Source organism: Pavona decussata, unplaced genomic scaffold (genome assembly GCF_977016875.1).
Source record: "Pavona decussata unplaced genomic scaffold, jaPavDecu1.1 SCAFFOLD_155, whole genome shotgun sequence".
Classification (NCBI taxonomy): Eukaryota; Metazoa; Cnidaria; class Anthozoa; order Scleractinia; family Agariciidae; genus Pavona; species Pavona decussata.
In genome coordinates, this window is record NW_028145567.1 from 651115 (window position 1) to 664698 (window position 13584).

Consider the following 13584-nt stretch of genomic DNA (forward strand, 5'->3'; position numbering starts at 1 on the left):
ATTGGCATTAAATTGTTGGAAATAGCGTCTAAATTCTTTTAAATTTTAGTTCGAAAAGTAAAAATAACATTCAATTGTGCTAAAAATTAGATATCATGATCGTCTATTTTCGCTTTTAGATTTCTCTGGCACTGCCATTTTGGATTTTATGACGTCATACGGTTGCTGCTATTGTCAGTAGCAGAAGGGACCTCATGAAATCCAAGATGACGGCTTCCGGGAAATTTAAAAGGGCAAATAGGCGATAATCAAATCCTGTTTGGTCCTTTTCTTTTCATGAAATTTGAAATTAGATCGTATTTTTCATCAATTTTAACGTTAATTTATTTCAAGAGTGAAGGTCTCCTTTCACAGGTCACATCTTTTTGCGGTTTTGCCCATTGTCCCCACCCATGCCCCAGTTATTTAGTAGGCTCTTACAAGGTTGTCTCCAGTTCTTGTCCAATACAACTTTAATACGCACCTCTCAGGTCATGCCCACACGAATGGGTTTTCAAGTTCTCCATTTAATCTTATCGAAAACAGATAAAGGTTTGGTGTCCACACTTGCGTTTTCGTGCTTCAGCGCAGGGAGCTGGAAAGCCGTTACAAAGTGATGCGTTTTCGTTCCCAGACTTTTCCCGGACGTTTTAAATGCTCGGAATTAATACTAAAAATTATCCATATCGTATAATCCTTATTTTAACTCAGTTTTTGCTGATTTGATGGTTTTTTTCCAAATCAGTTTCTAGTTTTGCTCTTCACCGAAAAGTTAAACAGGTCGCGTTTTCTCGACATTTGTCAGTTTATCCGTTAAATATCAAGAAGTCTTCTGGGAAAGAAGTCTGTCCAGGTCTGCCCCAAAATCTGAGCTGACGATAGATTTTGTAGCTCCTTATTCTAGCGCCTACCTAAAGCTATTCCTTGCAGAATAGTTAATGCTAGGCGACAGTCCATGGACATGACCAGGCGCGCGCTCCGGATTGGCTGAATACTAGTATATTTTCGCTTGCCTATGATTGGTCCATCTTAGAGTAGTGTCCGTCAACTCTGTTGAAGTCGCCATCACTGTACAGCGGACACCTCTCTGAGGCGGACATCCTCGGGTTGGCTGGTCGCGGCAGAATTTCCCTTTTTTCGGGCACGTAGAGTTGTCTTAAGCGAGGAAGTCGCGACAGCGAGCGATGAACAGAAGGAACCAAAACCAACATAACATAAAGAGTGGAGAGGGAAAACAATATTGGAAAGGGCTTTTAGAAAGTCTAGCCCGTACGAGGACTTGGAGAAATGCCAATGCCTTCTAAACCCGGTCTTAAGGAGGTTGGGAATGCACTTGCAACTGACATCGCGCACTTCATCGATTATCTTTGAAGAAAAATAACGACTGCTCAATGTTCCGTCGGGGGGGGGGGGGGGGAGGGGGGGGTTTAAATAAATAATAAATAAACAAATCAATCAATCAATCAATAAATAAAAAGATTTATATAGCACCATATCCATGGCCCAAGGCGCTTTACAATAAGATAGAATTAAAACGAACATCACATTAAAAATTTACACCAGTGATAATCTAATCTAATCTAATCTAATCTAATCTAATCTTTGGTTTAAAACCTAGAATAAAAACATCGACATTTAAAGGTGCCGTTTCATCATGCAATTTTTCTTGTCCCTTGGGGACGAGGGGAACGAGGCTGCCCCTGTCCCTCTAAGCCGGCAGGGCCTTCTGGTCCTTGTGCCCAGCCTCCGGCGAGCCAGGAGAGTCCTCTTGTCTTGTTGTCCTTGTTGAGTGAACTAAATTTTGAATGCAGAAAATGATTTTCTGTCGATACAGTTATGTATTCAGCCGTTCCTCCCCCAGAACAAGATCCTTCTGTGATTGAAAAAGATGAGACCAAGGTAAAAGAATCTCCTCCACGCGGAATATCACAAGAAACATGGGAGGTATTTTCGAAATTTGTTTGCCATATAAGTTTAAGCTAAGCGTAAGCTAAGCTTAAATCTAAAGGATAAAGTAAGACGATCTTTCTTTGCTACTCGTCGTTATTTAGATTTCTCAAAAGTAACAATTGATATCACAAATAAACATTTTAATTCACTCTTTTTGCCCACCCTTCTTTACGGATCAGAATTATGGGAAATTTATGATAAAGATGATTTCAATTCTTGGGAAAAAGAAGTAACTGAAAGAACCCATATTTTCCTTTGTAAATAATCTTTAGGCATAAATAAGCAATGTCCAAATGTTGCAGCTAGAAATGAAGGAGGTAGATTGTCGTTAAAACTGACTATAGACATTTCCATTTTCAAATTTTGGCTTCATCTGCAAACTTTGCCAGATAATAATAATGCAAAACAATGTCTACATTTTTCCAAAGAGATGGCTGATAAATTCCAGTCTGGAGTAATACAGAAAATTCAAATTTTATGCAACAAATATAATTCGAGTTCTTTGGTTTTAAATAAAAGTAACAGTAAAGCGTTTACCGCCCACATCAATCAAAATATGTGGAAAACTTCAATTAATCACCAACTCTTACTTCTTAAAACTAACAGAAAACTTGTTTTTTACAACACTTTTAAAACAGACACCAAAAAGCTGTATTTTTAGACTTTATAAAAAATCTTCTTCACAGAACTGCTATATTTAATAAATTTCGCTTGGGGAACCATCAGTTACGCATTGAAACAGGAAGGCACACTGTCCCCAAGACTCCCGAAAATTTGAGAGTTTGTTCGTTGTGTCAATGTAACGAAATTGAAAATGAATCTCATGTTTTATTCTCTTGTCTAGTTTATAATAATTTCCGTTCGAAATTTTTTGACGATGTCATTCAAAAATATAACTCTTTTAAAGACTTAAACGTCAACTCAAAAATTTTGTTTTTTTTTAATAGTATAGACTCCTTCATTTGCAGATCAGTTGCTGCTTTCACTTTCGATATTATGATGTTTAGATACAAAAGGTTATTTCTTAGGTAAATCGTACTAAAACTTGAAATTTTATGCATTTGAATAACTAACTTAGGTAATGCCATCTATAGATATGGAAATACCTGAATACTGTCGATTGCATGTACCTGTGAACGCACGCGCTCAAAACGTGTTTTCACGTGACGTCAAACGTCTGAGTTTCAGGTGGCAAACTTTGAAGTTTTCCCGCCCAAATGTGTGGTTCACTCTGTTCTCTTGACCGTTCACTGTCAGCACGGTCAAGAAATCAGCGAAAATCTCTTCACTAATACGGAGAGCCGAAAAAGTATCGAGGACTTTCTCAGAGACGTGGATGAAGACTTATTGATATATGCTGGTGAATTACGAAGCAATAGTTTTACGCCAACAATGAGCGTAATTTCCACACCGCCACTGAAAATTATACGGCTCAAAATTAAAACCGAACCTCAGGCTTCAAACGGACTTTACAAGACCAGGACAATGGTAACAACACAGTAAATGATGTTTGCTGATGTTGATTTTTTCTGCAAACAGTTTAAGTGATGATTTGAACCAGAATTCTGTAACTTCTGTAATTTTCATCGCAAACCTGCCCGAATTTACTGCGAGTGATCGCTTTGTACAAACACGGAGCGTCTTCAAATTTTACATGCGTGTTTGCAGGCACGCCAAAAAAACTGAAAGTTTTTTTGCCTCTAATAGCAAATGTATTGTTTATTTCAATAAAATGTTTTGTTGGAAAAGCTTTTTGTTGATTTTTGTGTCTTTGTCAATTCATATATGCGTTTGAGAAGCGACAGATGCGTAACTCAAGGACAATTTGCATAAGCTGGTTGAAATTTGGTATGCCAAAGGTCTTCATCAACATGCCGTGAATTTTAGCAATTTTTGCGTTCAAGTGTGTTTTTCGGCAAATGATTAATAGGTAACCATATTACTTTACGTCGTTCCAGTTTAATATGCAGTTAATTTTGGAAGCCAACACTATCATTTATGTACTGCGCATTTTGGTGAATTTTAACGGTCTTGGAAGAATTCAATTTCTGCAAAACCTTTGGAAACATGACAGGAGTCAAAGGGTTATTTAAGAGAGGACGAACCACTTGCTTGCACCATGGTCTCCAACAGAATAGAGTCTTGGAAAGTACACCTAGGAACTGTTCGAACGTGATTCAACTGTTTGGGAGCCATGCTTCCAGTCAAGATGTACGGCTTAACGATTTTTGAAACTGCACCCTTGCTGATGTGTAATCTCCTCCCAACTTCTGAAAAAGAATAATCCTGCGCACGTTCTTTCACTTGATTACGTAAATCGCTTGGAAGTGGGACGCCTTTCTGTTAAGTTCGTCCTTTCTTGTTGATTGAAAACATCTTCCCTTTGAGCAGTGGCACTGATCAGTGTCGAGAAGTAAAACTTAACATTTGGGCAGGAAAACTTCAAAGTTTGACACCTGAAACTCAGACATTTGATGTCACGTGAAAACATGTTTTAGGCGTGTGCATTCACGGGTAGATGCAATCGACGGTAAGTTGTTGTTGTTGTTGTATATAACTTAACATAATCATAATGCTAGTTAATTTAAATTTTGATGCTTATATAGTATATACATGTTCAATTTTTTTTTTTCAGAAATTTCAGCAGTTAAAAGAACGAAGAATCAAATGCTGCAAAGTTTCAACAGAGAAGAGAATTAAAGACTTAAAAAACAAAGTCACACAATCAGGTAATAGTGTTTGCAGCATTCAGGATGGTGCTTTCAAAAAATAAAGAAGGGTGCAGGACGCATATGCTTTGTATGCACCACACAATTTTGGAAACTCCATCTAGAGTTTCCCAAATTTTGGACCACAGCACACAGGATAAGTGTCATAAAATTTAAGTTTTGAGCACCTCAAAACGATATTTACAAGTAAGATCCCCAAACAATATAAACCGTGAAATTATACATTACACAACATTATTGGTTAAGTTCACTGTTGTTTTGTTTTGTCTGTCCACATTTATGGGGATGATTAACCCAGAAAAATAACAGCTACATGTACTAGTAAAGGAGATTTGGAGGCTGGATATTACTTTACGAGGTTCAGCAAATTAATTAATGATTCACTGAATAAATAAACAATAGCCTCCATTTGGCGCAAAAATATGCTCAGATATTTGTCCGCGGACATTATCTGTTCCGAGAAGCGAACAGTTTTCCGAGAGTGAAGTTCGAGGAAAACTGTGAGCTTCAAGGAACAGATGATGTCCAAGGACAGATATCTGAGCATATTTTTAAAGCCAAATGGAGGCTATTGTGGTTATTATCCTTCAAATATTTTTCGCAACATGTAGCAACGAGCTTGAGTATTTGAAAAATGTTTAGAGCGTGTGTTGTTTCCTAATACTGCTTTATCAACCAGCAGTTTTATCTCTCCTTCTGTCACAAAAGCAAACTGTTCCCCCATCTTGACATTAATTTTAATTGTAAACAAGACGCGCCTTGAAGTTTAATTTTTGAAACTGGGGAATATCACTTAGGGAATATCATCGGATATTCCCCAGTTTTAGCTAGGGTATTATTGGTCACGTGAGGCGATTAGACCAATTGCGCGCGAGCGAAAATATTTGATGGATTATAATCATTGTCATTTGTTGCCAAAGGATGCCTTCGCAAATCCTTCAGTGATGCTTTACAACTCCTGCATTAAGTGGTGTAGAGTAAGGCAGACCCGTAGTAAGTTATTTTGGCTGAGAAATTGCTGTGAACAGTTGGTAAGCGCTTGTACTCAATTATGGTCTTATTTTTCTGAGTATGAAAACTTAGACCTTATCTTAGTACAAGCACCACCACTGCAATTTGCCATCTGCGAATAATAGATTCTATTTGCTATTGGCCTTTTGCACTAACTGTTCACATGGTACAAAATCCACCATACTGGATGGCAAAAGAATGTAGTAGATTCGAACACAAAGGAATTCCAACCTGTCAAGCTTGACTTTCCTTTGTTCTCGATGTCCCATGGGAGGATGCCACGCTTCTTTGCTATCTAGTCTGGCGGATTTTTACCATGTGACCAGTTAGTGCAAAAGGCCCTTAATGATTACCAAAATTAGTGCTTGCTGTGGTTTGTCTAAGGATGAAAACAAGTTCTGTTTTTAGTTTTAGATAACCTGAAAAGCGATGAAGAAGTAGCAGTACTTCGTGATCGAGGTGTAGTCTGTCAAAGAGGCAAAAAACGTAAACACAATTTACCATCTCATCAACGAGAAATTCAAAAGTAAGTTCATGTAACTACATTGTAAAATATTTTTCATATTTTATGGTATTCACTAAATTTTACTTTATAAAGTTACTTTATAAAGTATTATTATTATTATTCATTAATTTGATGTATATCAGATACATAATAATGGTCCCTTTTTCTCCTGGAAACTGGGGTGAATTGCCTTAAACTTAAGGCCAACCTTGTTCCCAGGGTCCTCCTCTTGACGTCTGTGAAGAGGAGGGACCCAGTGTTACTTACGGCTGGGGCTATCTACTTAACATTTGAGATGTTAAAATGTTGATTTTGGCTTTACTTTTGCAATCTGTCCCAGAGAACCTTTTTAAAACACTAAGACTGGCCATTTAGGTTCCATTACATTTCTTACTACTGATTAGAAGTGAACCATACTAACTTTTCACAGGCTAGCAAAATAATGATCACATTGATTCAAAAACAATGGGTCTTGCAAAATTTTAGCCAAATGTCATGAGTCTCACAGTCTTGGTTTTTTTGGGGGGGCAATATTTTCATGAAACTGTCTTGGATTCTCAATTTTTTACAAGGCTAGGGAAGTCTCAAAGTCCTGATTTGTTTGTTTGTTTTAATAAATGACATCTTGTTACCTGATATAGAATTTTTATAATATGCAACTTTCAAATTTCGGAGAAATAAAATTAATCCTGCATTGTCTGAATTGTACAAAACTTGCTGCTAACTCTAAACTGGGCTTGTTTCTAAGACTTCTGTACAAGCTCATACTCAAATTTCAATTTGAAGGGTCTGAATATCTCACGCTTCCATTTAAAACAGTCTGACTTGCAATTTGAAAAGTCAAAATGTCTCTGACTCTCACGAAAGAACACTAGTCTTGTTTTTACCATTCGCTGTAGACCCCTATTAATATTGTTACAGTTACCGTGTTGCACATGATTAAGCAAATGAGCAAAAAGCTTTCAGAACAAGAGTGGTTAAGCTTCATAAATATTGCCCTCCTTCTCAAATGTCAAGAAAGGCAACACTAGCAGTCCATTTTGTCTGAAGTCTGCACAACTTTGTTACAAGAGCCTGTTGTGTAATGTATTGCTTAAGCTTCTTCATGTGAACATGTCTTGGAATTGTACCTTACTCAATGCTATGCAAATGTCTGCAGAAGTAAAGCCACAGTGGGCTATGAAAAAAGATGGAGTGAACTGCAGCAGTATTTCAAATCTGATCAACATGTATCTACACCTGGTATGTCAGAAGACCACTCTGGACCTAGGCCTAAGGTTTGCTCCTTATTGGACAATAAAAAAATGTAAATGCATGAAGTGCTAATTAAATTAAGGGGTTAATATCAGCAGAACCTTATTTGATATTGAAAGTTTGAGATTCTCGGTATAAAATACATGTACCTCGTACACTGCAGCTATAATGAAAACTTGACCTGTACATGTACTGATAGCCTGTGAGTAAGTACCAACACTGGTCTCCTACCAAAGCAACGTCTGAGCAGTAACTTTAGAAATTCTGTACCAGTTGATGATGTAATTACTACCCAGATCTCGGTAGTAATCCTGATGGATTGAAACAAGTTTTCCACCGGATGTGCAAAGCCATGTAAAACCACCTTTAGTGTTTTTCAAGAAGTCAACACAGAAAGGGAATTGGCCATGGCCTTCAAGTATGGAAAATGTCTTACATTTTGCATAATATACAAAACTGTGAATGAAACCTGAAAGTAGCTGAGTAGCTGAAAGTAACTGTTTTACATGTACAGAAAAGTGAATGAAAGTCATACAGTCGAACCTGTATTAAGCGGCACCGTATTAAGCGGTCACCCTCTATTAAGCGGTCAGTTGTCAATTAGCCCCGAAAATTACTTCCCTTAATTACTGTAATCCTGACCTGTATTAAACGGTCACCTCTATTAAGCGGTTGCGGTCACCCTATACTAAGTCCCAGTGAGCTGTTTCTTTTGTCTTGACCTGTTTTAAACGGTCACTTTGTAAAAGGAAGCCACTTAGATATGGTAACAAGTAGCGTGCCAGGCAATTGAGTTTCTAATGAGCTGCACAATCGTGGCGTTAATGTTTTACTGGTCTGTTTCAATACCATGCTCTTCTTTGTCATACCATTTTATCGCCGAACTTTCTTAACCAAGTAAGTGATGTATTCTGTGCAACCTGTATTTAGCGGTCAACCTGTATTAAGCGGTCACTTAGCCATTCCCCGAGGGTGACCGCTTAATACAGGTTCGACTGTAGTTTGGATTGAAAGTTACATGCATGCTAGTACCTTTTCCCTAAGGGGGTTAGTAGCCAATAGCGGCCATTTGTGAATTACTTTTGAACCTCATTATGAAAGTGAGTGCAAAGCTTTTCATGTGAAAATTTGTTTAATTTTGTTTTCACATGAGGAAAAACTGTGCAATCTGTGAAACCTCACTTCATAACGAGGTTCAAAGCAACTTGGAAATGGCTTATTTTAGTCATAAACCCTATTTTTCCCCCAGCATAAGCCAAACTAGAGTATTTTTGAATTCACTTGGTTTAGCCAGCCTATTCACATCTGACTGACTGGCCATGATATATTGTTTTTAGAATGAGGTAGAAAAGAAAATGGATGCTGCAGTCAAGGAAGGCAGGTTTGACACAGCAGAAGAACTCAACAAACAATTGATCCAGCATGACTTTGTAGTCAAGGTTGCTCAGGCTGTGGAGTGCAGAGACTTTGCAAAGAGAAAGGCCGCTGATAAGGAAAAGGCTAAAATGAGAAAGAGATCCAAACCACACTGGGGTTTTGAGCAGAAGGCACGATGGGAAAGTAAGGGAAATATGTAGAGAACAGAGAAAAAACACAGGACCAATGGGAGACTACTGTGGACACCCTTTGTACGCCATTAGTCCAGTCCTGGCCCCTCTGCTCTCTGTCACATAATAGGGGAGTTGCGTGACAGAGGGCAGAGGGGCCAGGGGCCTGTTTCTGAAAAGTCCTGGTAACTTACCGGACCCAATAAGTGTCTTTGGTAAAAAAAAAAATTTCTTAACAGAAGTAAATTTTTGTAAGCTTTGGATACTAAATTTTAAAATCCTATCTCCAGTCCTAGCAGTATGCAGGATATTTGTCCCATGAACCTAGTTTAATGGCCTTAACTCCCACAAGTCTCCTGAAGCTCAGTGGTAGAACATCCGAACAAGTAATCAGAAGGTCTTAGGTTCGACTCCTGATAGGAGCACTCAGATTATTTTTCCGAGTATGCCTTTGTCACTTACTGAATAATATATCATTCTCATTTATTCACCGGGCTTAAAATATTCTGTCATATTAATTCCATTTAAAAATTTACTTATCGGGCCTGGTATGTTGCCGGGACTTTTGAGAAATGGGCCCCATGACTGAACTAATCCATTATGGAATGCAGAGGATTATGGTGATGAAAGAAGATTGGATTTTATTGGTCAAACCTACCCTTGTTGGACACCCTTGGGTACATACGAGTGTTTGTTTAGGAAAGGAGCTTATGCAAGGTTGTTGGCTGAAGTCGTGGATGCAACGAAAATTGTCAGGCTGTCCACCCAGAAGAAATGTCTGCTCACAAGACCGAAGTTCAATTCAGTATTTGCTCGCCTAGAGAATGTCATGTAAATACACAACCAGTACTTTCCGATATATTTACAGAAAACCTTATTGCTCCGGTACAGATTTGGCAATGAAGGTGAAACACCCCAATGTTATTTATTTGTACCTTGACTGTATCATTTCAAAAACCAGATTGCACAATGCTGTATTTTGAATATCACTAATAATTATTCTGACATGTATATAGCTGAAATTTTTCTAGCCAAAGTGCCAGATCCATTGGCCATTTGTGACCACCACACTCAAACTTTATTTGGCAAGTTATTGTATTGTCTCAGACAGTGTCAGTGAGTCTTTTTCCAAAATCGCACAAGGTTTCTCAAGGGTTAATTTATTGCTTCTTTGCCTAAATTGGTCACATTGCTTGGGAAGCAGGGATGGCGCAGTGGTGAGAGCACTCGCTTAACTTTTGAGCTGAAGCTCAGCCAAGAGTAAATTGAATGTTCGTATGTTTTTGCAATTTGTAAATTATTTGAGCCTAAAGATGTTCTCATCTCATGTTCTTATTAAATACAGCATGTAATATGTAAATAGCACATTCACTTATTAATAATAAAATATCTTCTGATCAGGTTTTTTCGAAGCGCCTTTTTTTTAAGGGATGGGGAGCTAAATTTTTAGGAGGTTAAGTTATACTAAGTCTTAGAATTCTACAGATTTTAGATAGCTTTATTTTTTTTCTTTATCGGACTTTATGTGGATTTTTCAGACCAGATAATTGACAGTGTTTAATTTTCTGTTAAACTAGCCTGACTGTGTAGCAGGTGGTATTATTGTGTGCATGTACGTCGTAGGAGTTCATACTCTTTATGATCTGTTAGCAATGGCGACCTTGTTGAACCATCCTCAAAGACACAAACTTATGGTGATTGATCTTTCGCATTATGTGCCCCTAGATTGTGGAATTTGTTGACGCGTTCAATATGCTTATTATAAGTTCGTATGTTGACATTTTTAAACAAGTTTTGAAGACTGATCTTTTTAAAAAGTTTGTTAGTGAATGTTTGTGAATTTATTTTATTTATCTATTGTAATGCACCACAGACAATACAATATCAATAATCAATATTTATTGGAGTTGTACATGCTATAAAAAACTTTCTTTTATAATTTTTCATTTATTATTACATGTACATGTGAAGGTTTTTTTTTGGGCTAGCATGAAACATTAGTTAGACATTTTAAAGCTGTGTTTATCTGAACTTAGACATGTTTTTATGAGTTTGGCCATTCGTAACCAAAGAGGGTACACTATCATGGAAGTGTCATAGTATTGCACAATTTCTTTGTCCTAAATTCTTTTGCAGAATCCCTATAGTTCATCCGTGCACATGATATGCCATGCATGACTTCACACCGTACCCAACACATATCATACGTATACATTGTGAAATTGCAAGACAAACATATTGATTTCATTAATCCCTTCTAAGGTAGAAAAAGCCTTTGCTAAACAGATGAAGGTGAGAAAAAACAACATTTATAATATTTTGAATTGAAATTAGTTATCATTCCAAACTTTTAAAATGGCTCGCCTGTCTTGAGTAGCCCTAAAAATAAAATCAGTGAGGCTTAATATATGTTATGGTATATTGACTTCAATATTGATTGTTTGTTTTATGTAGATTATTTCATTAAAAGTTTTTTGGGGTGGTATATAGATCAACGATTTGTAAGAAACCTGAAAAATTAATTGTCTAAAATATACAGGCCGTTAGTAAGTCATTTATATTAAGTCTGAGTTAGCCAAGGCTGTCAGATACCCCAGTGACTGTCAGGGAGATTTAAGAAATTAATAATCATGTTGATGTTGTTTGTGTTTTGATGCTTATAGCCTTAATTATCAATGCTTTGATCTAGGTTTGCCAGTTGTGTTATTTAGAGTACATGCACTCATTACAGCCTGATAAAAGAACTGGAATGCAAACATTTTCCGCTCAGCCACAGAACACATTGCATTAGGTATTGTACATTTTGTGGTATTTATCAGGGAATGGTTAGGCGTGCATTAAAAACCATAACCATGATATTGTTACAGCGTCATTAACTGACCACTTGAGTACGTGACCATGAGGACACTATATTGGTTTCTTACAAAATAATATTGCATGCATGGGTTCACTTGCTCATGCAAACGGAGTATTTCAACTGTATAGGCACGTACTCCATCAGTGAAACATTCACTGTTAATGGACAACGATATTTATTGTAGCAAAAGAACAATTTTTATGCCACAAATGAATGGCAAAGCCGCAATAAAAACCTTATGAATATGCCAGAGAATTTGTGGCTACAAATTATTCATGAAACTGCAAAATCATTATTTTCTTTCTCTTAAAGTCCTTCTCAAGTTTGTTGATGCTACTTCAATATTAATCTCTTGGTCACAATTGCCACAATGTTGGAGAGATCACCCGCAAGGTTTCATGAAAGCTCCAAAAGAAGGCTAATTATTATACTGGACAGTCATGTCCAACAGACGTTTGCTCCTTGAATGAGTTGCAAACAGCTGACATGTTTTGGCAACTAGGGGCATATTTTTTTCATCATTTCTCTGTGCTAAAAGATTAGAGCTTGTCCGATTATCTTACAGGTGGGCCCATTTGTAGGCCGTGATTACAATTATTGACACCAGTATGACCTCAGAGCAGTACAAATAGTTAGACTGGTCAGAGTAAGTTTACACGAGGCCTGTCTGAAAGTTTGAGGTGCTTACATGAGACCAGCACGAATTCAAATTTGTTTCATTAACTCAGACCAGCATGCAACCAAATATAGTGGATGGTTGACCTGTTCAAGACGTTTCTGATATTTTTTTTAATTATAATTTTTGTCTTAAAGGGGTAGTATCACCTTTTTTAGTGTCACTTTGAATAGCCAAAAATCTTACAGGTATGGCTTTAAATGTCAAGATAATAATACAGTTTTGTTAACAATAACTATCATGCTAGTGCACAGAAATTAGCATCATTCATCTTTGAAATGTTTGCAACTTGAAAAAAAAATTGGCCAATTTTTTTTTTGTTCCTCCCAGGTATCTTGGAGAAATGGCTGGCTCAGAGAAATCATTTCATATTTTCCTAGCCGTTGCCCTAGAGCAGTCTCATGTTAAGGAAGAGGTTCTAATAACTATTCAAATATTTGACCATGAGTCTTGACCAACACACAGCAAAAACTCTGTGACAGTGTCCCTTCAAGGGTTAAATTGAATGTTGCTTTTCCTAAATAAGAGGAAGGCAGCTGAAAGCAAGAGAAACAGAACAAATAATTGATTCTAATTCAAAGAAACATGTTCCCCATTAGGGAAAAGGCACTCAGTCTGTTAAAAACAGTGGAACAGATAGGAAGAACTGGTATGGAGACCAGTTTGAAAACTGTTCTGAGTTGGTACCGGCCTTGTGTGACCAGGCCATAAGGGCCTGAATTTCAACCTGGGGTTGAAAGTTTAGCCAGGTTGGGGGGCAGATATGTTGTTCCAAGTATATGATGAATAATTATTTTCAAACCCAGCGCAATTGAAATTACACGGGGAGAATTCATAAAATCAAGACAATACATTTTCATTGAAATTGCAATAATTTTGCATGCCAAGTTCACTTGCAGCCCTGGCTGGAATTTGATTGCATTTCCGTGACATTTTTCAGTCTCAGTGTTTGGCCAGGCTGAAATCTAATTCACCATGTCATTGGGCTCTTGCACATCTCGGCTCCTCGATCTTTCAACCTGGTTTTATACTAACAAATTTTGGCCGATCACATTGCTGTTCAATATACATCCACT

The 13584-nt window shown here is 37.4% G+C and overlaps 2 protein-coding genes across 2 annotated transcripts in view; one reads left to right on the forward strand and one right to left on the reverse strand.

The window, feature by feature from the left end:
- LOC146465725 (solute carrier organic anion transporter family member 4A1-like) overlaps positions 1-13584 on the reverse strand; it is a 291465-nt gene that overhangs the window by 175023 nt on the left and 102858 nt on the right. The window lies entirely within an intron of this gene.
- On the forward strand, positions 1748-10377 carry LOC146465738 (protein FAM204A-like). The gene is made up of 5 exons (XM_085128258.1): positions 1748-1923; positions 4565-4658; positions 6078-6195; positions 7337-7451; positions 8766-10377. The coding sequence occupies exons 1-5, from the start codon at positions 1816-1818 to the stop codon at positions 9003-9005; spliced, it is 675 nt and encodes a 224-aa protein (XP_084984384.1). The 5' UTR covers positions 1748-1815; the 3' UTR covers positions 9006-10377.